The sequence below is a fragment of the Sorex araneus genome, chromosome 5, assembly GCF_027595985.1.
Source record: "Sorex araneus isolate mSorAra2 chromosome 5, mSorAra2.pri, whole genome shotgun sequence".
In the NCBI taxonomy this organism is placed as follows: domain Eukaryota; kingdom Metazoa; phylum Chordata; class Mammalia; order Eulipotyphla; family Soricidae; genus Sorex; species Sorex araneus.
The window spans coordinates 584,376-610,040 of NC_073306.1; the positions used below are offsets into that span (position 1 = coordinate 584,376).

Sequence of the window (25,665 nt, forward strand, 5' to 3'; positions counted from 1 at the left end):
CAGAGAACACTGATGTGTCCGAGCAGAGGACAGCGGGCTGTGCCAGAGCCACACTGACCCACAGCTCCAGTTCCGGCACGGCCCCTCACTCGGACCTTGGTCAGGTCTCAGGGGCCAGCGGCAGCCTGGCAGCTGAGTAGGGCTGCACCTGCACTGGCCAGCACCTGGGGCAGCACCAGGAGGCGGAGCAAGTGTGGGGCGGCCAGTGGGGTGCAGGTAGGCAGCCAGTGAGCCTTCTCCTCTGGGCCCTGCACAGGGCGGGACTCTGCTCCGCCCACCGGTGCCCCCAGCTTCCCTGTCCCCCCCTTCCCTGTCCCCTGCTGCTTTCCCTGTGCCCCCCTCCTTCCCTGTCCCCTCCTGCCTTCCCTGCCCCCGCCCTCGTTCCCACAGATGCTATTTAAAGCCGCCTCTCTGCCTCGGGCACCCACGCAGCGGGCAGGGTGGGCTGTTGGATTCTGCAGCCTGCAGTCACACTGCCTGCTCCTGCCCCCTCCTCCTGCCCGGGAGAGACTGGCAGAGGGCAGGGAGGGTCCCCTCATGGCCACTGACAGGGCAGGGCATGGCTGACAGAGGGCTGGCCTGGTGCTGGCTCCTGGGTGCTGGACAGGTGCTTTCCTGAGTGGTACCCCACAACAGCAGAGGACATATGCACAGTCACCTCCCAGGCTCAGAGGGGAGGACACGGGGGAGGAAAATCAAGGTCCCCTCTGAGCAGAGCTTCAGGGTCTGAGATGGGACTTGAGCGCAGGAAGCGACTCTCTGGGCCCCCCTCCATGTCTCTGTCTGTCTTTGCCTATCTCTCCTGTCTCTCTGTCTCTGTCTCTGTGTCTGTCTCTCTCTGTCCTTGTCTCGCTCTCACCTGAGCCTCCCCAGCTGCAGGAGCCCTCTTTCAAGTAGGGACCTCTTGCTCCCAGTGAGTAGGACCTGGGGACACTCTGGAGGTGGCGTAGCGAGGAAGTAAGGAGACGGCTTCTCCAGTCCGCCTAGAAATCAAGCCTGGGGCTCTGGGCAGGCGAGTGTGTGGGCACCGTGGCCGACTCTCCAAGTGGGGCTCACGGACAAGCAGGCTGGGCCAGCCTCAGGCCCTCATGCTGGGGCCCGGGGTAGGGGGCGGCCAGTGCTGTGTGCAGCACCGTCCAGGCCCACCAAGGACCCTCCTGCCTGGGAGTGCCCACCCTCACTAGGGCCCGAGGGGCTGCTCCCGGCACAAGGCTGAGGGCCTCTGGCTCCCCGCCTTTCCCCTGCCCCATCTGTAAGGTAGCAGCAGGAGCATCTCTGGGGTCTGGGGGCTGCAACACCCTTCCAGGAAGGTCTCAGTGATCCTGTCTGCGGCTCTTCCGGTAGCTCTGCCTGTCACCCGTCACCTGGACCTGAGTCCCAGCCGGGCCCTGGGCCTGGCCTGCATTCTGACAGTGAGGAAGCAAAGGAGACGGGTGGGGTCTCAGGCAGGGGTGGGGGGTTCTCCAGGTGGGTACAGCGGGGAAGCTGTGGGCGCCTGGGAACTGCGAGAAGGCTGAGCGCAGGACTCGCCCGAAGACTGCTCCGCCACGCAGTTGCCATGGTCACCGTGGCGTGGGAGCCGCCTCCTCAGCCCTCACTTGCTCTGGGTTAAATATAATCTGGGCCAGTGCCGCGAGGGTGCAGCAGGGGCTTCACTCTGCCTCCCACCGTCCAGGCCACAGCGGCACTGGGGGCCTGGCTGCGGCACATCTGCTTGCTACCGTGCAAGCAGGGCATGACACTGGGCCACCCCGGCCCACGGGCTTACCCAGATTGGAGCTGTGCTGCCACATTAGGGGGGAGCTACGTCCTGGGAGGGAGCCTGGCACCAAAGGGTCCTGCAAGAAGAGGCAGCCTTGGCACCTGTTGAGGATTGGACCCTGGGCTCATCTGTGTCACACTGCCCTGACAGGACAACACAACCACGCCCCAGTACAGGGTGTGAACCCAGTGGGAGTGTGGGGAGCACAGCAGGCCCAGGCTCATCCCTTCTCATTCACCAGGCCCCTCCCCAAAGCCCTGACACCCCCTCCCCCCAGCCCTCCTTTCTGATCCCTGTCTGCACACATGGACAGCCCCAGCACCCCTCTACTCATGCACATCATATAGAGATGCACAAACATGCCACACATGTCAGGGGCACACACAGGCACATACAGGCACATGCACATGCAGGCACATGCATAGACACATAGGCACATGCACAGACACACAGGCACATGCATACAGAGGAACATACACACAGGCACATGCACACATAGGAACATGCACACAGGCACATACACATACAGACACATGCACACATACATACACACAGGCACATGCACATATAAGCACATGCACACACAGGCACATGAACACACAAACCCATACATATAGGCACATACACACAGGCACACACAGACACATACACATAGGCACATGCACACACAGACACACACATAGACACATATACACAGGCACATGCACACACAGACACACACAGGCACATGCACATTTATGCACATGCACACACAGTCACATGGACACACAAACCCATACATATAGGCATATACACATAGGCACATGCACACACAGACACACACATATACACATAGGCACATGCACATATAGGAACATATACACAGGCACATGGAGGCACATGGACACACAGGCACATGAACACACAAGCACATATATACAGGCTCAGACATACAGGCGCATGGACACACAGGCACACACAGACACATACAGATAGGCACATGGACACATGACATGCATACACAAACATGCGCACAGACACATACACATAGGCACATGCACACACAGACACATGCACACAGGCATATGCATACACAGGCACATGCACACAGGCACATGCACACACAGACACATATACATGGAACAGCGACATGCTTACACAGGCACACAGACATGTGTACACAAAAGCATGCACACACAGGCTCTCATAGTATGTACACATGCACATATAAGCACACACAAGCATGTGCAGACGCACACACAAGAGCAAGCATGTGTACACACACACAGAGGAGCCGCCGCCTGTGAGGCCAGACAGGTGTAGGGCAGGGAGCCCCCACTGGAGGGCGCTGCCCTCCCTGAAAGCTTCAGGCCCCTCTCAGAGCTGCATGCTCTGGGAAGGGCGGCTCAGTGCGCCCCTCCCACAGCACCCCAGCAGCCATGTCTGATCATCCCCCACACCCCAGACCCTGCGGGTCAGAGGCAGTGGAACAAATGAATCCACAGAGGTGGAGGCTGTTGTTTGTCACTTTCCCCAAGCCCCGTGACCCGCGGCAGAGGAAACATCTGCTGCCCAGAGCGGGGCTGGGGCACAGGAGGTGCCGGAGCTGCCAGCGGCCAGGTCTGCTCAGAGAGCCGTGCCTAGAGTCTCCCCAGCCCCCAGTGGGCAGCACACAGCAGGGTCAGCCCCACGCCCTCCACTGAGGTACATGATGGGGGGCAGAGGCGGCACCCTGCCCGTGGCCCCACTGTGATCCCCTACTGGATCTCGGTCCTGAGGGTCTTCACCTATAAGCTGGTTTCCTTCCTCCCGCTGCAGGTCACAGGCGCCAAGCCACCACATCCGGGCAGAGAGGATGAGGGTGGCTGGGGAGGGAAGAGTGCTGGCCGCTGGACAGTGACACCGTGGGGAGGGCGGGGCGGAAGTGACACCTGCGGGGGGGGGGGGGGAGAGAGGGCAACCAGGGCGTGTACCCGGAGGTGGGCGGGGCCTGCCTTTCTGCTCAGCCACTGCCGCTTCTGGTTGTCATGAGGGGGCTGCAGCAATGAGTGGGGGCGCACTAGGGACCCACTTCCAGAACAGTGCTCAGGTGGCAGGTGGCTCTTAGACGCTCTGGCGCTCAGTCCAGGGCTCTGGGGTGCCCGGGGATGCAGGAAGGCGACTGTCCCTCCCGGTTGGTCAGTCCTGGCTGTGCCCCGCTGTGGTTCCAGACAGTGAGGAGCCAGGCCTGGGGGGCTTCTCTCTGGCGGCCACACCGCAGAGTGCTGAGTCCTCTCCCTCTCCCACACAGAAACTCTGCGACCCTCCTCCACACACACACACACACGCAGGAGAGAGAGGCTAGGAAGGAAGGACAGGGAAGTGAAGGGGGAACTGGGAGGGGAGTGAGGAGGAGAAATGAAGAGGAAGTGAGGAGGGCTGAGGAGGGAATGTGAGGAGGGGAGAAGTGAGAGGAGTCAGATGAGAGTGAGAAGTGAGGAGAGAACTGAGGGGGGCTGAGAAGTGAAGAGGAAGTGAGGAGGAGTGAGGGGGAAAGTGGGGAGGGGTGAGGAGGGGGTGTGAGGTGGGAAGTGAGGAGCTGAGGAGAGCGTGAGGAAGAGAGCTGAAGAGGAAGTGAGAAGGGTGAGGGGGGATGTGAGGAGAGAAGAGAGAGTGAGGAGGGAGATGAGAGGGTGTGAAGTGAGGAGGGTGAAGTGGGGAGGGAGGTGAGGGGGAAAGTGAGGAGGGGTGAGGAGGGGATGTGAGGAGGGAGCTGAGGCGGGGGTGAGGGGGAACGTGAGGAGGGGAAAACTGAGGAGAGGTGAGGAGCGGGAGGTGAGAGGGCGAAGCGAGCGGGAGGGGAGGGGAAACGCTAGGTGGAGGAAGGGAGAGGAGGGGAGAAGCGAGGAGGGAGAGGAGCGAGAGGAAGGGCGGTTCCCGGGGTCTGCGCCGGGAGGGGTGAGGGAGGGTGGGGGCGCGGGGCGCTCGGGACAGGCGTGAGGGAGGGCGCGCCCCGCCGGAGTTCAGCCTCGGAGCGCCGCGTCGGGGCCCCAGAGGCGCGTCCCGCGAGGGGCCGCGCGCCGCCATTGGCCGCAGGTGGGCCGCGCCCCGCCCCACAGGTGGCCCGCGCCGCGCCATTGGCCCAGGTGGGCCCCGCCTCGCCCTCATTGGCCGCAGGTGCCACCGCCCCCGCCCCGGCCCCGGCCCGGCCGGCCCGGCCGCCATGTTCCGGCGCCCCGGGGGCAGCGGGAGGCGCCCGGCCCGGCCCGCCCGGCCCCCGCCCCGGCCCCCGGCCCGCACCCTGACCCGCGCGCTCGGGCCGCCGCTCTGACAGCCGTCCACGCCATGCCCAGCCGGACGCGCCCCAAGATGGACGGGAGCGGCGGCCGCGTCCGCCTCAAGGCGCACTACGGCGGGTGAGGCCGGCGGCGGCGGGCCGGGCTGGACGGGCTGGACGGGCTGGACGCGCGGCGGGACGGGCTGGACGGGCGGCGGGACGGGCTGGACGGGCTGGACGCGCGGCGGGCCGGGTTGGACGGGCGGCGGGACGGGCTGGACGGGCTGGACGCGCGGCGGGACGGGCTGGACGCGCGGCGGGTTGAACTGGCTGCTGGACGGGCGGCGGGATGGGCAACTGGACGGGCTGGACAGGCGGCGGGTTGAACTGGCTGCTGGACGGGCTGGACGGGCGGCGGGACGGGCTGGACGGGCGGCGGGTTGGACCGGCTGCTGGGCGGGCGGTGGGACGGGCGGCGGGTCGGAGCCGGCGGGGCAGTGGACGCAGACGGGGACTGGCCGGCGGGGCTGCTGTCCCCCCGGCGCGGACTGCGCGGGCGTGGCTGGAGGGCAGGGCGCCGCCCGGCCAGTCGGTGGGAGCCGGGCTGCGGAGCGGGCTGGGGTGGACGCGCGCTCGGGCTCTGCGGGCGGTGCCGGCGCGGTGCTCCCGGCGGTGCTCCTGGCTGGGTCCCGGCACCCTCGGTCCGGTCCCCCACGCAGTGCCCGCCTGGTGCCGAGGCCGCACTTAGGGGCTCCCAGGCCGTCTTGGGGGACTCACGGGGTGTGGGCAGAGAGGCTTCAGTGACCACGCCCACGCCCGCCTCAGGGGCCTCTAGGCAAGGGAGCGGACAGCAAGAAGGTGTGAATGTGGGTGACCAGAACATGGGGCCCACTCTGACCTTCACTCGGCCCCGTCTTCGTCCACCAGGGGTGAACAAGGGGTGGACAGGGGCTCTCTAAGAAAGAGGCTGTGGCCCCCCAAAAGCTGGATATGGGGGTCCCCTTGGGGGTGCAGTCACAACAGAGCACCGGAGGGCCTCACAGTTCGGGGACTTCGGAGACCTTGCCCTGCTTGGACAGCCCCCCAGAGCCCCGGGTCCAGCTCGCCCTTTACTGTCTCTTAGCACCTGTCCTGGCACTGCTGAGGGCAAAAGCCGGTGCCCCCTCCCGTCCGAGTCTCCAGGGAGAAGTGTGCCTGGCCCCCTGCCTCCGTTTCCCCTCTGCTGACCCTCCAGGCTGGGCTGGGCTAGGGGAGCCCTGAAGAGCTGGTTCTTGGCAGTTCCAGCAGGAAGGAGGCTGCCTTGGGGGTGTGGGGTCCCATAGAGAGGTGACCCCCAGCCCTGCAGACCCCCATACTGGGTGGGTGCTTGCTGAGCTCCAGGGGACCGTGGGAGCCCTGAAGGCTCCTGTTTTGGTGCCTGGGGGCAGCGTCCCTCCTTTGTCTCTGGGGGAGCAGTGTCCCTGAGCACCCTCCACCTCCGTCCTGAGGGGGGTCAACTTGCCTCCCAGACCCCCAGCAGGGCTGTATGTGCCTGGGGTGGGGGTCAGGGCCACGAGCTTGGGGCCACACCCAGTGCTGCACAGGGCTCTTCCGAGACCGCTGGAGGAACCTGGCAGCACCCAGGACTTCTGTGGGAGCTACCCACGGAACCCGCGGGTCAGCTGCCCGTGTGCCCCCCCGCCCAGGGACCTGTTCATCAGCAGCGTCGACCCCGCCACCACCTTCCAGGAGCTGTGTGCAGAAGTGCGCGGCCTGTGCAGGCTCAGCGGCAGCCACCCGCTCACCCTCAAGTGGGTGGACAGCGAAGGTGTGTCTTGGGGAGGGACTGCGGCTGCCTGCTGGGCTGGGACTCCTGGAAGGGGCACTCGGCAAGCAGGACTGACCAGGGGGCAGGGACACCCTCAGGCCCCGTGGCAGGGACAGACTCTGGTCCTGAGCCCGCGAGCCTGCAGACATGCACCCCCAGGCCCTGTCCCTCAACCCCTGTTCCCGAGACCCTGTCCTAGAGACTGTCCCCCAGACCCTGTCCTAGAGACTGTCCCCCAGACCCTGTCCTAGACCCTGTCCCCCAGACCCTGTCCTAGACCCTGTCCCCCAGACTCTGTCCTAGACCCTGTCCTAGACCCTGTCCCCCAGACTCTGTCCTAGACCCTGTCCCCCAGACCCTGTCCTAGACCCTGTCCCCCAGACCCTGTCCCCAGACCCTGTCCCCCAGACCCTGTCCTAGACCCTGTCCCCCAGACCCTGTACTAGACACTTTCCCCCAGACTCTGTCCTAGACCCTGTCTCCCAGATCCTGTCCTCCAGACCCCTGTCCCCCAGCCCCTATCCTAGACCCTGTCCCCCAGACCCTGTCCTAGACCCTGTCCCCCAGACCCTATCCTAGACCCTGTCCCCCAGACCCTGTCCTAGACCCTGTCCTAGACCCTGTCCCCCAGATCCTGTCCTCCAGACTCTGTCCTAGACCCTGTCCCCCAGACCCTGTCCTAGACCCTGTCCCCAGACCCTGTCCCCCAGACCCTGTCCTAGACCCTGTCCCCCAGACCCTGTTCTAGACACTGTCTCCCAGACCCTGTCCCCAGACCCTGTCCCCCAGACCCTGTCCTAGACCCTGTCCCCCAGATCCTGTCCTCCAGACCCCTGTCCTAGACCCTGTCCCCCAGACCCTGTCCCCTAGGCCCCTGTCCCCCAGACCTTGTCCTAGACACTTTCCCCCAGACCCTGTCCTAGACCCTGTCCCCCAGACCCTGTCCTAGACCCTGTCCGCCAGCCCCTGTCCTAGACCCTGTCCCCCAGACCCTGTCCTAGACCCTGTCCTAGACCCTGTCCCCCAGCCCCTGTCCCCCAGACCCTGTCCTAGACCCTGTCCCCCAGACCCTGTCCCCCAGACCCTGTCCTAGACACTGTCCCCCAGGTCCTGTGACCCAGACCCCTGTGTCCTAGACCCTTGTGTCCCAGACCCCTGTTCCCCAGACCCTTGTCTTCCAGGCCTCTGTCCCCCAGACTCTGTCCCCCAGACTCTATCCTAAACCCTGTCCTAGACCCTGTCCTCGACCCTGTCTCCCAGACCTTGTCCTCCAGAACCTGTCCTAGACCCTGTCCCCCAGACCCTGTCCCCCAGACCCTGTCCTAGACACTGTCCCCCAGGTCCTGTGACCCAGACCCCTGTGTCCTAGACCCTTGTGTCCCAGACCCTTGTCTTCCAGGCCTCTGTCCCCCAGACTCTGTCCCCCAGACTCTATCCTAAACCCTGTCCTAGACCCTGTCCTCGACCCTGTCTCCCAGACCTTGTCCTCCAGACCCTGCCCTAGACCCTGTCCCCTAGGTCCCTGTCCTAGACCCTGTCCCAGACCCTATCCCCTAGACTCTGTCCTAGACCCTGTCCCCCAGACCCCTGTCCTCCAGACCCTGTCCCCCAGACCCTGTCCTAGACCCTGTCCCCCAGACCCTATCCAAGACCCTGTTCCCCAGGCCCTGTCCTAGACCCTGTCTCCCAGACCCTATCCAAGACCCTGTCCCCCAGGCCCTGTCCCCCAGACCCCTGTTCCCCAGACCCTGTCCTAGACTCTGTCCCCCAGACCATTATCCACCAGACCCTGTCCCCCAGGTCCTGTGTCCCAGACCTCTGTGTCCCAGACCCCTGTTCCCCAGACCCTTGTCTTCCAGGCGTCTCTCCCCCAGACCCTGTTCCCCAGACCCCTCCTGCAGGCCCTATCCCAGACCCCTATTCACCTAGTACCTGACCTCCAGCTGCAACCCCTATCCCTCTGCGCCCTCGTCTACAGACCCCTTGTCCCTGTCTGGCCTTTTCCAGCTCCTGCCTGTGCCCCTGCAGGTGGGCACTGATCTCTTGGACTTGGCGGGTGGTGAGGCTGCCCCATTGCTTTCGCTTCCTCCTGCTCCCTGGTCAGTGGCTAGGTGTCTGTGGCCGCCAGTCAGGTTTCTCCTGCGCCTGCTCTGTCCTGGGGCTCAGTGCTCTCTGTTGCCCGCAGGCGACCCCTGTACTGTGTCCTCACAGATGGAGCTGGAGGAGGCCTTCCGCCTGGCCTGTCAGCGCAGGGCAGTGCTCATCTTCCACGGTCAGTATTGTGTCCGGTCCTGTAGGGTGGGGCCGGGCGCACGGGCATCAGGGCCCAGCAGCCGTCCGACTCTCGCATTTCCTGGGTAGAAGCCAGAGTGCCGGGCCTGGAGACATAGGACAGCCATAGGGCGCTGCCTTGCACGCCGGGTTTGATTAGGGTCCCCTGAGCCCACCAGGAGTGATGGTGCTTCTGGCAAAGGCAGCGCGGGATCCCACCCTCAGCCCAGGAGCCCAGGCTGATCTCGGTTGCCCTGGCAGCCTGGTGCTCAGGCGTTCTAGGCCCTGAAGAGGCAGTGTCAGATGGACGGGCCCTGGACAGGGGAGAGAGGAGAGGGGAACAGGGGAGAGGTAAGAGGGATGGGCCCCAGGCAGGGGAGAGAGGAGAGGGGGACAGGGCCCAGACAGGGGAGAGAGGAGAGAGGGACAGGCCCCGGGCAGGGAAGAGGTGAGGGGGATGGGCCCTGGGCAGGGGAGAGAGGTGGGGGGACAGGGCCCAGACAGGGGAGAGGTAAGAGGGATGGGCCCCAAGCAGGGGAGAGAGGAGAGAGGGACAGGCCCCGGGCAGGGAAGAGGTGAGGGGGATGGGCCCTGGGCAGGGGAGAGAGGTGAGGGGGACAGACCCCAGGCAGGGGAGCGAGGTGAGGGGGACGGGCCCCAGGCAGGGGAGAGAGGTGAGGGGGACAGACCCCAGGCAGGGGAGCGAGGTGAGAGGGACGGGCCCTGGGCAGGGGAGAGAGGTGAGGGGGACGGGGCCCTGGGCAGGGGTGAAAGGGGGGTTCCTTCCCTGGGTGCTGGTGTCTTAAGTGGGAAGCTCAGAGCTGGTCAGAAATTAGGTTTTGGGAAAATACTTTATTCAGCCCAAGAATTGGGGTTTCCGCCCTAGATTCCCAGTGTTTGGGGGTTTTTCAGTGACCGTGGTTGAACGGCCACATCTATGTGTACATCTGTGGTTGGCCTAGATGTACCATCCCCCAGGTATGTGATCTCCAGGTGTATGATGCCCCAGGTGTTTGGCCCCCCAGGCGTACCAGCCCCCAGGTGTGAGGCCCCCCAGGTGTATCATCCCCCAGGTTGAGGTCCTCAGGTATACTATCCCCAGGTGTAAGATGCCCCAGGTGTTTGGCCCCCGGGTGCATCATCCCCCAGGTGTGAAGCCCCCAGGTGTATCATCCTTCAGCTGTATGATCCCCAGTTGTGAGGCCCCCAGAAATATACCATCCCCCAGGTGTGAGGCCCCCAGGTGTGCCATCCCCCAGGTGGGTGATCCCGCAGGTGTGTGAGGCCCCCAGGTGTATCATCCTTCAGCTGTATGACCCCCCAGCTGTGAGGCCCCCAGGTGTCAGTGGCCCCCAGCATGCACCCTGGACAATTGAGCCAAAGCTGGGACCAAAAGGACAATGGCCGGTCAGTGCTTTGCCACTTCCTCGCTGTCCCTCCCCGGCCCTCACTGTCCCTCTTCAGGCTGGGTAGGGAGCAGTAGCTGAACTGCAGCCCTTTGTGCTTGAGGCCGAGGAGAGACCCCTGACGAGGCCTGGTCATGCAGTGGGGGGGGATTGGCATGCCCAGGGTAGCCCTCCGTGGTTTCGGAGTCAACATCGCACTGCTGATGCCGCACAGCCGAGCTCTGGGCTCCCCTCTGGCAGGCAGGGATGCCGGTGCCACCGCTGACCTGGCTTCTGTCCCCCCTGCAGTCTTCCCGAGCGTCCCTGCGCAGCCCGGCCTGCCCTGCCCCGGCGAGGACAGTGAGTACCACAGCCTCTGGGCCAGGCCTCTGAGGCTGGTGTCCACTCTGCTGCTCTCGCCTGTGAGTCTGTGTGGTTGTGACTGTTGGCATGTGTGTGTCCTTCTGCGGGGATGTCTGTGGTATCTGTGTGTCTGTGAATCTGTCTGAGGGTGTGTCTGTGTGTGTCGGTGTCTGTGGGTGACTGTGTATGTCTTTTTGTGTGTCTGCAGGTGTGTCTGTGTGTGTCGGTGTCTGTGGGTGACTGTGTGTGTGTTTGTGGGTGTCTGTGGGTGTCTGTGTCTGTGAGTCTGTGGGTATGTCTGTGAGTGTATCTGTGAGTCTGTGTGTGTGTATCTGAATGTCTCTGTGGGTGTGTCGATGGGTGTGTCTGGGGGTGTGTATGGGGTGTCTGGGTCGTATCTCTGGGTGTGTCTGGGATATGTCTGGGGGTGTCTGGGGGTGTCCCTCCGTGGGTGTGTCTGTGTCCCTGTGTGTGTGAGTGAGTTTGTGGCTGTGAGTGCTGTGTCTAGGTCACTGTTGCTGCCCTCAGCAGGGCTACCAGCTGGGTGCCACAAGGGAGATCCCAGGAGGGCCTGTGACCCCTAAGGAGATTCAGGACACACGTCTGCCCCTGACCAGGCCCCACAGCGTCCATCGTTCTGTTTGTTTGTTTGGGGGTCATGCTCGGCAGTGCTCAGGATTTATGCCTGGCTCCGTGCTAAGGAGTTTCTCCTGCTGGTGCTGGGGGGCTGTCTGGGATGCAGGGATCAAACCTGGGTCGCCCGCACGCAAGGCAGGAGCCCTTCCGCTGTATAATCGCTCTGGCCCTCAGTGTCCGTCTGTCTGCCCGGACCAGACCCCATAACGTCTGCCTGGCTGTGCCCTACTGTGGCCTGGGGAGCCCCCAGCAGGGGCTGTTGTATGGACACCGGCTCACTAGCACAGTGGTCAGTCTGGCTCCCGGAGTCCCTCCGGGGGCTGATGGGCCAGCGCTTGTCTCCCCTGGGCGAGAGAGGTGCAGGGCAGCCTAGTAGCAGAAATCGGGGCTGACCCTAGAGGCCCTGGCAAGGAGGCACACCCTGCCCGCAGCGCGCCTGGCCCTTGGGATGCCTGGGGGTACTCAAGGCAGACTGTTTGCTGGCGCACATTCCACAGCTCCTTCCGGTGGCGGGCCGGTGACCTGCAGATGGGGGCACCCTTCCCTGCACTGCTGACCCAGCGGCTTCTGTGACTGCCCCCAGGCCCCAGCCAGGGCCCCCCACCCTCCTGCAGCCCTGCTGGCGCCAAGGGTCAGCAAGAAGGTGGGCCTGTGGTGGGGTAGGAGGGGCCTTCTCAGGAGAGTCCCTGTGCACGGTCTGCTCACAGGTTGTGTGTGAGCTGCACGGACAGAATGTTCTAGCACTGAAAGGCAGGCAGTTGGTTCTCTGTGAGCCACTTGTCCACGCCCTCATCTGAACTGCCCAGATGACCCTCCACCCACATTCCTGCCCAGGCCAGTACCTGCCCCTCCCTGAGCACTCGTGGGCCAGTGCCCTGCAGGCTGGTGTGACAGGCGTGGTGGCCCCTGTGGCAGAATCGATTCTCCCCCTGGGCAGCACTGACTGTCACATCTGATCTGAGCGGCAGTTTTCTTCATTTGTTTGGGGGTCACTCCCGGCGGGCTCTGAGGCCAGGTGGGCTGGGGAGGGATCCCGGTTTCTTGTGCTCGGCCTGGGTTCCTGTATGTGGAGTTTCTGTTTTCCCTTTTTGGGCCATACCCAGTGGTGCTCAGGAATTACTCCTGGCAGGCTCCAGGGTGTTTACAGGGTGGTGGGGAGCGAATTGTGTCAGCTGTGTGCAAGGCACACGCCTGCCCACCTTACTGTTGCTCCAGCCCAGAGCTCCGGTCTGTGAAAGCCTGTTTCCCACATCCTCCTTGGGCTCAGCAACTGCCACATGGATGCGTCCCGGTGTCCATGCTGCCAGTGTCAGCTCATGCCCAGCTCGGCACTGCACACGAGACCTGGACAGGACTCGATGCTGTGGGCTGGACATTGGACTGCACTTGGCGCTGTGGGCTGGACATTGGACTGCACTTGGCGCTGTGGGCCGGACATTGGACTGCACTTGGCGCTGTGGGCCGGACATTGGACTGCACTTGGCGCTGTGGGCCGGACATTGGACTGCACTTGGTGCTGTGGGCCGGACATTGGACTGCACTTGGCGCTGTGGGCTGGACATTGGACTGCACTTGGTGCTGTGGGCCGGACATTGGACTGCACTCAGCTCGGTGCTTGTCCTCACCCTGTGGTGTGTGAACAGAGGTCAGTTCATGGACCTCTTTCCAGTCCATGGTCCTTCCTTGGCCTTTCTCGTGAGCGTGCGGGGCAGGACCCTCCCAGTCTCCCCTTCGGTGGGCCCTGCTGTGGGCCTGATGCCCTTCTGTGGGGCTTCTCTGGGCTGGGAAGGAACCACCGGGTTTTGTTCTGCGTTGGGCCCAGTGCACCTGAGCCCAGGTGGGGTGAGATGCTGCCCAGGCCACAGGCCACTGCAGAGGCCGCAAGGAAGGAAGAGGGGCACAGGCAGGGCTGATGGAGGCCCCCTCCCCAGCTGTGCTCACATCCCTCTCTCCCAGGTATACTTACACCCCCAAGGGAAGCTCACTCCCCCGGGGCCAGGGGCGCTCACTCCCCCAGGGTGAGCTTAGTCCTCAGGGGCTTCAGGCTCACTGCAGAGAGAAAGCAGACTGGGGGAGCCCTGAGCCCAGCGTTACTGGGGATCCCTTTCCTGATCCTGGTATCTGGTATCGGTCCCCTGTGCCTATTGTCTTAGTGAAAATCCAGATTCATCCTGCTTTATGCAAATTACTTGTGCTCCCAACAAACTGGAAAAACTCGTTTTCTACCTGAAATGGGCAGCCTGCCTGGCTGGGGACCAGCTGGGCTGAGGCTGTGACAGGAACATGGGGGACACAGGACCCAGCCTGGCTCACTCCCCAGACCTTACAGAAAGGCTGGCAGAGTGGATGGCACCAGGAAGCCTCAGTGCCCAGCCCTGCACCTGCACTTCCATGCCACTTTCCACACCACATCGTGACGCGCTGGCTGCACTGCTGTGTCCACACTGCCACAGCCACCGTCTGCACTGCCCTGTCTGTATCCTCAGGTCTGCACTGCTGTGTCCACACCACACGCCTGCCGTGGCTATATCAGGGCCTCGCTCTGGCTTGGGGACCACCTCCTGGAATCCCCTCACCTCAGCTTGGTCGTGGGGCTGGCTGGGAACTCTGGGTGCAGAGGGCTGAGAGCGTGGGACTGGGAGCTGGGAGCCGGGGGCTGGGGCAGCTGAGGTGTCCGTCCCCGCTGTCCTCTCTGCCAGCTGTGCCTTGAGCCCAGCGCCCCTGCTGACCGTGCCAGCCTGACTGGGCCAGGGTGCGTGAGGTCAGACCCCCACCTGGCCACCCCCTCCTCCCCTCCAGCCCCAGCCCCAGCCCGGCCTCCCCTGTGTGCGGCTGGAGGCGGCCGGAGGCGGCGCTTGTTGCCGTGACGTCACTCCCAGCATCCAGGCCGTGTTTTAGCTGGTGCTCGGCGGCGCTGGCTCCGCTTCCCTGGGGAGCCGGGTACCACCCGGGCCTGGGGACATGAGGAGGCAGGGGCTCGAGTGGCGGAGGACAGGGCGGCCAGCCTTCCTGTAAATACCTCCTCCTCCTCCTCCTCCTCCTCCTCCTCCTCCTCCTCCTCCTCGTGGGGCCCCCATTGTGGCCCAGCAGCGGTGAAGACGGGGAAGATGCCCGCGAGCGTGCCCACCTCGTAGAGCCGCCCGCAGAGAGGCAGGAGAAAGCGGGTGAGCACAGGCTGCGCTGGGTGTGGGTGCAGGGTTGGGGAAGGGGGTCTGCCTGCCTGGGAGGTGCCTTCATGCAGCCCACAGCTCCCCTCCCTCCTCCCCTCCCTTCTCTCCCTCCCCTACCTCCTCTCCTTCCCCTCCCTCCTCTCGGGGTTCTCTCTCGTCTCTCCCCCTCTCCCTCTCCCTCCCCCCATCCTGTGCTCAGTCCCCTGAGCTGCAGGTGGGGGTCAGCTCAGCCCAGTGCTTTTCAGGCCCGCAGCCAGCAGTGATGCTCAGGGCTGTGGTGCGCGAGGCCTTCAGAGGTGCTCAGAGGTAGACCCGGATGTGTGGGGCTGCGCGGTCCCGAGAGCTGTGGGAAGGGGCACTTCCCTGACGTCCATTTTGCAGGTTGTTTTCTGTGAAATGACAACATGGACAGCAGCGGGACAGCGCCCCCGCCCCCCGCCGGGACCACTGGGGCGGGGGCTGCTGCGGGTGCAGGGCTGGCACGTGTGGGGTGCTGCCTGCCGCTTGCAGGAATCCGCTGTGTCATACTTCCCCATGCCTCACGCGGCCTCCCTGGCGGTGCCCTGCAGGGGACGGAGCCACCTTGGCCTCCCTTGCTGGGTGGATGTGATGGGCTGTGAGCAGGGGGCAGGCAGGGGGGCGCCTGTCCCCCCAGAACACCCAGCAGTGCTGCGCCAAGGCTGCCAGGCGGGTCCTGCCTCCTCCACGTGGGGACGGGTCTGGTCTGGGCACCTGCCCATCGGTGACAGCCCCATGGGCTGGAGGGGGTGACCAGGCACCCCTGCAGCCTCTGGGTGCCGGCAGGGACAGGGGGTCTGGTGTCCCGGCTCCTGCTTGTCGCACCGCCTGTCCCCAGAGTGGGGCATCCCTTGGGAGGGAACAGGGGGTCCTCAGGGGGCTGGGCAGGGCACCTGGCTTTGCCGCCCTGTGCCAGCTTCCTGGGCCGCCCCCAGCACTTCCGGGTGCAGGTGCCACGCTGCCCCCTCACGGCCTTTCGGAGAACTGGGGGGGCGGGGGGCTGCGCTCCCTTTTGACCTGACCTATTTCTGTCTGGGTGTTGGGGGTCTGCTGTGAGTTTGGCGAGACGGGAGCCTCCTGGGCGCTCATCCCCTTCCTCGTCTGCCCGGGAGGTTTCGATCCGTCTCTTGGTTTCCCAGGCTCTTGGGGCCTGGCCTAGCCGCTGGTCAGAGGTGGGCTTGAGGCGCCCTGAGGGTGTGCGTGTGGTGCTAGCATGACTGGAGAAGTTTCTCCCGTGTTCCGACGAGACGGTGCGGCTGTGTGAGTGCACGTGAGCGCGTGTGTACATGTGTGTGCTCTGGAAGCACGTGTGTGCGTGTGAGTTTCTGCTGAGCATAGCATCTGGCCTTGCCTGTGCTTTCAGGCCTGTGGGGGCGCGTGGGCCCCCCGCCCCCAGCGTCCCTGCAGCCCTGCCCTGCCCTGCTGTCTGTCTGGGAGACGCTGCTCGGCTCACCGAGCTGCTGCCTCCTTGCCCACGCCCTGGCGCCGGGCTCTCGTGCCCTGTCCCTGTCCCCACGTCTGGGCCCGGGTGTTGAGAGCTGACCTGATGCATTGGGGTTTGACAGGAAACCGGCCTTGGGACCACGACCCGGCCTGCACCCCCCAGCCCAGGGACACTGCAGGGCGTCTGGACACGCATCTCCCTATGTCCTGACTGTGTAAGGCTTGGCTGCGGGGTGATGGTCCCGGGGCGGCCTGTCCCTGTTGGGGTTTGCCCAGCCTGGGGGTGCCATGACATCTGCTCCTGTTTGCTGTTGCGGTTTCTGGTTCTGGTCAGTTCCACACCCTCCTTCTAGCCCGGCCCCTGGCTGGTCACTGCCTCAGACAACAGGCTCCCGTGCCTGTCCCAGCCCTGCAGTTGGTGGTGACCACCGCGCCAGCACCTTGTGGGCGGTCGCCATCCTGGCTGAGTGGCTGCCCAGTGCCCCAGCCCCTGCCCAAGCCCAGCTTCTGCTCGGGGCATCTCCCTAAGCCCCAGGGTCCAGGCGAGTTTCCCCCCTGCATCCCTGCTCCTGTCGCCCGCCCCCAGACTGCAGAGCTGGGACACGCTCGTCTCCACACGTGGCTCCCTCCTTCCAGGCGAGTGGCCATCTGTCCTTCCTCCCTGAGTTTGGCCGACCATCCAGGCCAGCAGGGTGGGCTCATGACTCCTGAGGGGCTGGGGTGGGACTCAGACAGGTCCACCCTCTCTGTCTGCCTCCTCCATGCTGCACACCTGGACTGCGCTGTGACTTCAGGGTGCCAGTGCCTGTGCCCGACCCTCATCCTCCTGGTGCCAGAGCAGGGACAGGGCTGAGCTGCCTCCAGCTGACTCAGCCTCTTTGTCCTGCTCAGAAAGAGCTGGGGACCTGCCCCACCCCTTCCTGAGCCCCTCCCTCCCCCTCCTCTGTCCCTCCCCCTCCTGGCCCCTTTCCCCTGCTGCCCCTCCCCTTCTGACCCCTCTCCTGTCCCCCACCTTTGCTTCACCTTCATCTTTGTAAGAATAGTGGGGGCTGCACACACGTGTGTGCTGTCCAAGTGGCTATGTGTAGGAGAACATCCATGTCTCCTGCATGAGCATTTATGTCTGTGTGACAGCATGTACATGTGTGGGCGCACACGTGTGAATGCATGTGTGGCTGTGTGTCCACTGTGAGCACACGTGTGTGGGTATACGTGCCTTGTAGCTATTGCCTGTGAGCTCATATGTACACCTGTGTGCCTCCATCCACACGAGTGTCTGTGTGAGTAAGCATGACACTTTTCGCTAACCTGTCTCTAAGATATGATTGTGGAGAAACTAGGAGCCATAGTCAAGGACCGTTTGTTTCTTTCTCTGGTATTCGGCTGACACTTGCTCTCAGGGCTGACTGGCTCTGCGCTCAGGGATCCCTCCCGCCTGACTCGGGGGGCCCATCTGGGTGCCGGGGATCGAACCCAGGCTGTCCACATTCAAGGCAAGTGTCCTCCCCGCTGTCCTGTCCCTTCGGTTGGGCTCGGGATCACTTTAAACCCTGCCAGTGTCGTGGCACACGAGAGGCACTGCTGACTAGACTCACCGCTGGAGAGCGTCAGGGCGTGACTCAGTTTCTCCCTCTTATTCTCGAATGGAAGTTCCCTCCTCTCTCCTGTGACAGAGCTGGCCGACGGGCTCTTCGCATTGGAAAGCCTTTCCCTCAGCTTCGGAGAGGGTGACTCCCCGGGGTCTGCTGCACCGTGTGGACGCTTCTCCGGGCTGCACGCAGACTGGGACTTGGGTCCATGTTTGTTTCTCTGGGCCTGGTAGCAGAGGTGCCTGGGGGTGTGGTCCGTGGGGTAAATCGAGTCAACCCGTCGTGGGCCAGGACTTGTCTGCCGGCCTTTGTGCTCGCCTCCATCGTGGCCACAGGGTTCACACGTGCAGGGCAGACCCTTGACCTCACACTACCATCTGTCCTCATTCTCTTATTACTAGACTCTTTTGGGGGCCACACTGGTGGAGGGGGGTAACCTCATAAGGTTCTGGGGGTCGAACCTGGGTCATGGGTGCAGTCTTTGCCTCCCCTGTCCCCACTCAGGCTATTTTTAGAGCAGTTTTAGGGTCACAGCAAAATTGAAATGGAACAGATTTTCCACGTGTTTCCCCCCCCCCCCCCGTGAGGCCCCGGTCAGCATCCCCACCAAACTGGGTTTTGTGACCATCAGCAGAGGCCAGAATGGATATGAAGGTTCATGCTTGGGCCGTTAGACTCTACGTGTTAGACTAGTGTGCTCTGCGTGATAGACAAGTGTGCGGTTCTGTGTTCATGTACCACATATGTGCTGTGTCTGTGCTGAGGCACTGTGTGTGCCATGTCAGCTCATATACCATGTGTGTGCTGTGTCTGCTCATGTACCATGCGTGTGCTGTGCCTGTGCTCATGTGCCACATGTGTGCCTCTGCCTGCGACTCAGCAGAGCCCTCTCCCTCGGGCGCCTGCCCCACTCTGCTCTGCCAGTTCTTAGAACTCCCTGGGCACAGCCTCTGCACGGCGTCCCCCTGCTCTCTTGGGACCGCACTTGGGTGCTGCGGGTGGCCACCCTCGGCCTCGACACTGTCCGGCAGATGCACATACTCTCCCGTCCCCTCTGAAGGGCACCTTGGCTGCGTCTCTGGGGCCCAGTCACTGGTCAGGCAGGTGCCACAAGCCCAGCGTGTGCCCAGTGCTAACCACCCAGCCCCTTGGGCTTCCTCGAACCCGCCGCTTCCAGGCAGCTCCAAATGGGTCAGTGACCTCACTGGTAGGGTCAGGTGTGTTCAGGGCTACAGAGGACCCCGTGGAGCACAGGGTAGCCAGACGGTGGCCTCTACAATCCTCATGCCGGCACTCAGAAGACCTGGGGTTCTTTAGCGAAGGGACCCCACGGAGTCCCTCCCCTCCATCCCCAAGGCCCTAGTAGCCCGGAATGTCCTATACTTGGCCATCGGGAACTCTGAGGGCTTCTAGACACTTGCTTTCCTGGGGCAGGGCAGAGGGTAGTGGGGCAGCGCCAGCCTTGCACGTGACCAACTCGGGCTCCATCCCTGGCACTGGCCAGAGTCACTGTGCAAGGAGCTGGTGGCTCCTGCACCCACCCGTTGGTGGCAGCTCACTGCTTCCTGCTTAGGGGTGTGGCCAGCAGTGACCCGCAGAAGGAAGAGTGACCGCCAGACAGAACTGGCCCCACAGGGTCACACAGGAGCACACTGGCCTGGGGGCAGGGCTGGCCTGGGGCCTCAGCCAACTCGGTGCCTGGCACGGCTGTGGCCTGAAGGCGTCTTTGTCCTGACAAGTGCCGGCCAACCCCAGCACAGCCTCTCCAGCTGCCACGCTGCCGAGGCTTCTCCTCGGGTGCTCCCCCCAACTCTTGCTAACCCTTAGCTGTAGTCCCCCCTCAACGTATGGCCAGCTTGGAGGGTGGCCACAGGCTCACAGCTCTTGGGTGGTCACTGGAAGTGACGCTGGGTCTTGTCACCTGCTTCCTCCTTGCTCAGGGGCTGCCGGGGAGGGGCGGGCCAGACACGGCTGCCAGCCATACTCCAGGTCCCTCAGTCTGTCTTGGAGCCTCTGGGAGGTGAGCAAGGCCAGTGTCTCCCACCTTAGGGCCATGAGTGCACCCTGGGACTGGACACAGGGTAGATTGTGGGGTCCTGCAGGCCCCCCCCAGGCACTCTGGGAGGTTTGCTCTCCCTCCTTCCTGCTCGCATGCCAGCTGCGGGCTGTGGCTCCCTGGCCCCTGGACCCAGATGTCTCCTCCTGGGGTCACAGACCTGCCCTGGGGACAGACTCCCTGCAGAAGGGAAGGCATGCTATTGTTTACCAACCTGTGATGTGCCCAAAAATATGGGGAATCTAGATTAGAAGGAGGTGGCGTTATCCGTAGAGATGATATGTCTAGAAAACACTAAACACACAAAATGTGTACCTCAGAGTGGCAGGTTATAAAATCAACACACTCCTCCCCCCAAATACTGCATTCCTATAAGCAAAAAACAGGTTATAAGGGAATGAAATTAAGAAAACAATCTCATTTATAATCATACCCAAAAAAGTCAAATCTTGGGGCCAGAGAGAGTCCAGTGGCAGGACTTGCACACGGCTGAGCTTCTGTGATGAAACTCGGGACTGTCCGAGACAGCAGGGGCCGTGATCACGCTCAGTGGGGAACGCCCTGGCCTTATGTGCTGACCCTGCCAGGAGGGACCCCTGAGCACTGGCCGGGTATGATCCCAAACCCAAAGTAAAGCTGAGGCACCACCCAGAGAAGGCCCAGTCCCCTCCCTGCCCCCCCCCCACAAGAACAGCTCCAAGAAGAGAAAAATCTCACTGGAGACCGCGGGCAAGGACCCACAGGTTCCTTCAGCCCTCCCCCCCCCCTCCCGCAGCAGCAGCGCCCGAGGAAAAGGAAAGCCTGCCTGCACTTGGGTTCCACCCCTTTCGTTGTCCTAAACAAAACTCACCCAGCGCTGTGTGGAGGGCATGTACCTTGCACGCAGCCAACCTGGGTTTGACCCCTGGTATCCATATGGACCCCTGAGCACTGCCTGGAGTGAATCCTGAGTGCAGAGCCAGGAGTAAGCCCTAAGCACCACCAGGTGTGGCCCCCAAACGAAATCAGTAAATAAAATAAAAGACTTAACCAAGCATGCAGATAAAAGTACATTTCATGTATGTGGAAGGGGAAGATACTAGTCAAAATACCAATTTTACCAACAGCAGTATATAGGGTCAATGCAATTCTTATAAAAATTGTAATGATCTTTTCCTTCTGGCTTTTGAGCCATACCCAGAAGTCCTCAGAGGTCATTCCTGATGGTGCTGGGAACCACCGAGGGGCAAATTAGCTGCATGCATGGCAAGTTTCTCCCCGGCTATCCAAAACTGTTTTTGAGAGAATGGAACAAAAAATAGTAAGGATTATATGGAAACCATTTTTTAAGCCTGAATAGCTAAACTAGAAAAAGGAAAAATGGAGACTTCCCATTACTCTCAAGTCATTATTATAGAGCAACAGTAATCAAGGTGGTTTGGTAGTAAACTAAAGGATAGACGTAGCAGGGGCTGGAGCGATAGCACAGCGGGTAGGGCGTCTGCCTTGCACGCAGCCAACCCAGGTTCAAATCCCAGCATCCCATATGGTCCCCTGAGCACCACCAGGAGTGATTCCTGAGTGCAGAGCCAGGAGTAACCCCTGTGCATCGCCAAGTGTGACCCAGAAAGCAAAAAAAAAAAAAAAAAAAAGATAGACGTAGCAGAGGTTGGACAAGACCCAGAGCCCAGAAACTAACCCACACAAGCATCAATGTTTGATCTGTGCCAGAGGAGCCACAGCTGCACGGTGGAGTGAGGAAGGTCATCTCAGCGGGGCTCAGCTAGGCTTGGGACCTCAGACCCAAGAATGACCCTGGGTCCCACTTTTACGCTCCCACAAATGGAGACTCGAGGTGGAGCAGAGACCTGGGTGCAAGGAAGGAAACAGGCCTGCACAGGTGTCTTGGCGACCTACCCTGGTGCAGGGGACTGAGAACAGCGGTGGCAGCTAGGCCCCGTCAGGAGCTCACACACCTGGAGGACTCGGCAGCCGGAGCAGAGGTCACCTGCCGCGTGGGAGATGTCCGTGCGTGGGCGCCCCATCAGGAGCCATGGCGAGCAGAGAACCCAGGCAGGACCCCAGCAGGTGCGAACAAACCGAGACCTGAAGGGACAGGAACAGGGGCCGGCAGACAGCGAGGACCAGGAAAAGGGAGTTCAAGGCCCCGGGCGGCTGCCACCAGGACCTTGGACGGAGCTAGGTTCTGTCTGCAAGCATCAGCGCTGCCCTGCTCGCCCAGACTCTGCGGATACGGCATGCACACGTGCACGCGAGACGGGACACACGCGCCCTCAAGAAAGCCAGCACCCCTGCATCTGCACCCAGCTAGGAGGGAACCAGCAGGCACCACGGCCGTGCCACAGCTCAGCTGGCTTCAGCCAGTGTGGTGTGTTCAGACAAGCTGCACACCAGCCTGGCAAGGTGTTCGTGTCTGGGGCATACTGGACCCTCCCACCCACACACAGCAGGCCGTGCCTACGTGCCGTGTGTGTAGCATAGAGTTTGCAGCATGAGAATGTACGTGTGCCTCTCTGGTGGATGTGTGTGACTATGGTGTGTTTGTGTGTCCATGTGTGTGTGCAGATGTGCAAATGTGGCTGTGTGGTGTATGTATGTGGGAGTGTTTCATGTGTCCATGTATGTGTGTGTGTTCTGTGGTTTGTGATTATTGGGGTGTATTCCATGTGTACATGTGTTTGTGTGCGTAGGTGTGCATGTGCAGTGGCTGTGTGGTGTATGTATATGGGAGTATGTTCTGTGTATATGTGTGAGTGTGTGTGATGACTATGTTGTTTTGTCTATGAGAATGTTTCATGTGTACACCTGTATGTGTGTGTGCGCAGCTATGTGGTGGTGTATTGTATTATGTATGTGTATTCTGCACATACACATGTGTATCATGTCATGGGACCTGTGTAGTCAGGTCCAACATCATTGCATAACACCCTTATTAGGTTCTGCAAGGTCCGGGCCATTCCCAGTGGCCAGCTGGGTGCATGGGCCCATGCTGGGTCCCCGCGGTTCCAGCAGTCAAATCTGAGCCCCTTCAGCCCTGAACTCCCTTCCCGGCCCACTTCTGGCTGAAGCAGCTCTCAGGGCTCAGGGGGGAGAGGAGAGGCGGGGCCTGGGCCCTGGGCCTAAGCATAGTGTTTGATTTCTAACCACAAGGCTGGAATCTGGGGTCGAGACCCTCAGGGAAGATCTGTGAGGACCACCTTACTGACCTTGTCAGCAGGCCAAGGACACTCCCCTCACTGTGGGCCCTCTGGGCCCTAAGCTGCTCCCCCGGCGATGTGGGCGGCCTCTGCACCCTCTTCCTTGTCAGAACCTGATAGTGCCCAGGTACCTACGTGGGTAGGGGGAGCTGAGCCCTGCTTCAGCCACATGGCAGGAGAGAGTGGACTCGTAAACAGATGCAGACAAAGACGGTTTGTAGGCTGGCCGGAACAGGCAGGTGTGGCCCCGTGGGCAGGCGCACACAGGTGCTGTGGACTCCCGGAAGTCATCTCTCCAGTCTGCTTCGTCTTCTTCCCTGTCCAGTTGAGGGCCACTCACTGCGTCCCAGCTTGGTTTGCCTCCCGGGTAGCCTGTCGTGACTGCTCTGCCCCCACCGAGCAGGGACATAGACGTGGCCAGCTGCTCCTTGCTGCCCATTAGGTCGGACAGCCTCGGGCTCTGGGCTAGTTGTTTCCCAGGTCCCCAGGTTCCCGCCCATCATTTTCAGTGTGCTGACCCCATTTTCCAAGTGCGTGGCACATTGGAGCAAGCCTGCCTGCCCAGCCACTGCCCTGTCCTGCCCACTCTCATGAGCTTGCCAAGTGGGTAGAGGTCCCACTGTAGCAGAGAGCCAGGCGGGAGCCATACCTAGCAGCCAGAAGCATCTGGGGGTGGGTGCAGGGGCAGAGGACACCCTCCCCCCAGCCCCCAGCTGTGTTCCAGGTGAATCCAGAGAGACTGACGGGGGGTGGGGGGGTGACGTGTTGGTTCAGCACCAGCTTCCCAGTGCCTCCGCTGCCAGCTCCCCAAGCCTGGGCTTCCCTCACAGAGCTTCCTGTTCACTCAGTCCTGGGGTGTCCAGGGTCGTGTCCAGCTCCAAGGAGGTTCTGATGGCAGAGGCCCCAGGCTGCGGCCATCGCTTCCTCTTCCCAGATGGAAGAGGCGGCTGTGATTCCCAGGCCCAGTCATAGGGTTGCTCTGGCAATGCCTGCAGGGTGCAAGGCTGGGTGCCGGAAGCGCCAAGTGGGGACAGGCTGGAAGAGCAGGTTCTCATCAGATGCTGCCTGAAGGGCCACCCCGCGGCCCCCTGCACAGGGCCCAGAGGACCAGGGCGTGTCTGGAGGTGCAGGCACCTGGGACCCATGGAGGTGGGGACAAAGGGGGAGGAGACAGGTCCCACCACAGAGGGGGCACAGCCCAGTGAATTGCAAGTTCCCAATTTGTGCAGAGAGTGGCCAGCAGGGAGCTTGTGCAGGCCAGTCTGATGACCCCCTAGGCCCCTCCCTGGAGACAGTCTCGGAGCCATGACTGTCAGAACCTCCATTCCTGGAGCCTCTGCCATCTGAGCCTCAACCTTGGAGCCTCAACCATTGGAACCTCCTCAGAGCCACAGCTTTTGAGCCTCTGCCATTGGAACTGCAGCCTCAGAGCCTCTGCCATCTGAGCTGCAACCTTGGAGCCTCAACCATTGGAACCTCCTCAGAGCCACAGCTTTGGAGCCTCTGCCATTGGAACCTCCTCAGAGCCTCTGCCATCGGAGCCGCAGCCTGGAGCCTCTGCCATCAGAGCCGCAGCCTGGAGCCTCTGCCATCTGAGCCACAGCCTCGGGGCCTCTGCTATCAGAGCCGCAGCCTCGGGGCCTCTACCACTGGAGCCGCGGCCTCCCACGCCTTTCTCTGCCAACGGTGCCACCTCCCTTTACCGTTCTGACCTGAGGTTCAGGATTTCCCTCTGTGGAGTCATCGGGAGCTGGACAGACGCGCCGTGGGATGGGAGTGAGAAGCAGCTGCACCGGTCTGGCCGCCACTGACTCAGCTCCTCACTCAGAGCACTGCTCCCCAGAGCAGGCCCCTCCCCGCGGCCTCCTGGGCCTCCACCCCCAGCCCTTGGACCCGGCTCCCCAGGTGGCCGCTAAGGTTAATCACCCCTGGAGATCCGGTTGGGCATGTCTGCGTGCTGAGCTGAGGGTGTGGGCGGGCGGGGGGCTGGCGGGAGATGGCCAGGCATTCAGAGGGGCCTGGGGAGCCTCGAAGGCGGGAGCATCGCCCATATCCTCAGTGCCCCTGTGCTCGGCCACTGCCCCTGCAGGCCAAGGTCAGCGTCTCGGGTCAGCCGCCGCATAGCCGTGCCACCAGGCCCCACCCGGTGTGGGACCTAGGCCTCTGGTGGGGCGTCCACGGCGGCACCCCCGGCTCTTGGGGCCTCCAGTGATGGGCCCGGGCTGGCAGACTCGGCTGGGACATGCTTCCCTCCGTCTCCCCAGCCTCAGTCCCCTTCTGGTAAGTGAACCAGCTGTGACCTTCCCAGGCCCAGCTTCCAGCCCCGTTCCTGCAGTTCCCCCTTCCCATCACTGCCCCCACAGGGACCCCCATGGGGAGCTGCTCACAGACATGGCGTCTGGCCTATGCCATGCAGAAGTGCATGTAGGGGCAGGTGTACACATGCGTGTTTCCATATGCACATTGTGAGCCCAGGTGGGGCGTCTGCTGCTGCATGTGCAGGCACAGGTATGTGTGTGCAGGTGTGCATGTGCATATGTGTGTGTGTGCTGGTGTGTGGGTCAGGTGGGGTTGTATGTGTGAAGGTACAGGTGTGTGAATGCACGGATGTGTGTGTGCAGGTGTGGGGTGTGCGGGTGTGTGTGCAGGTGGAGCTGTGTATGTGTGTGCAGGTGTGTGGGTCAGATGGGGTTGTATGTGTGAAGGTACAGGTGTGTGGGTGCACGGGTGTGT

The 25,665-nt window shown here is 62.5% G+C and overlaps 2 protein-coding genes across 2 annotated transcripts in view; both read left to right on the forward strand.

Annotated features, from left to right (window-relative positions):
* The first annotated feature begins 4,955 nt into the window (after positions 1–4,955).
* LOC129404822 (protein kinase C zeta type-like) lies at positions 4,956–11,098 on the forward strand. Its single transcript, XM_055137829.1, has 4 exons — positions 4,956–5,136; positions 6,683–6,804; positions 8,990–9,076; positions 10,770–11,098. The coding sequence occupies exons 1-4, from the start codon at positions 5,066–5,068 to the stop codon at positions 10,967–10,969; spliced, it is 480 nt and encodes a 159-aa protein (XP_054993804.1). The 5' UTR covers positions 4,956–5,065; the 3' UTR covers positions 10,970–11,098.
* Positions 11,099–12,736: 1,638 nt separating this feature from the next.
* LOC101557147 (protein kinase C zeta type) overlaps positions 12,737–25,665 on the forward strand; it is a 30,228-nt gene continuing 17,299 nt past the window's right edge. The window contains exons 1-2 of the mRNA XM_055138224.1: positions 12,737–12,822; positions 14,433–14,623. Coding sequence (XP_054994199.1) covers positions 12,737–12,822; positions 14,433–14,623 — 277 coding nt within the window. The remainder of the gene's footprint in view (positions 12,823–14,432; positions 14,624–25,665) is intronic.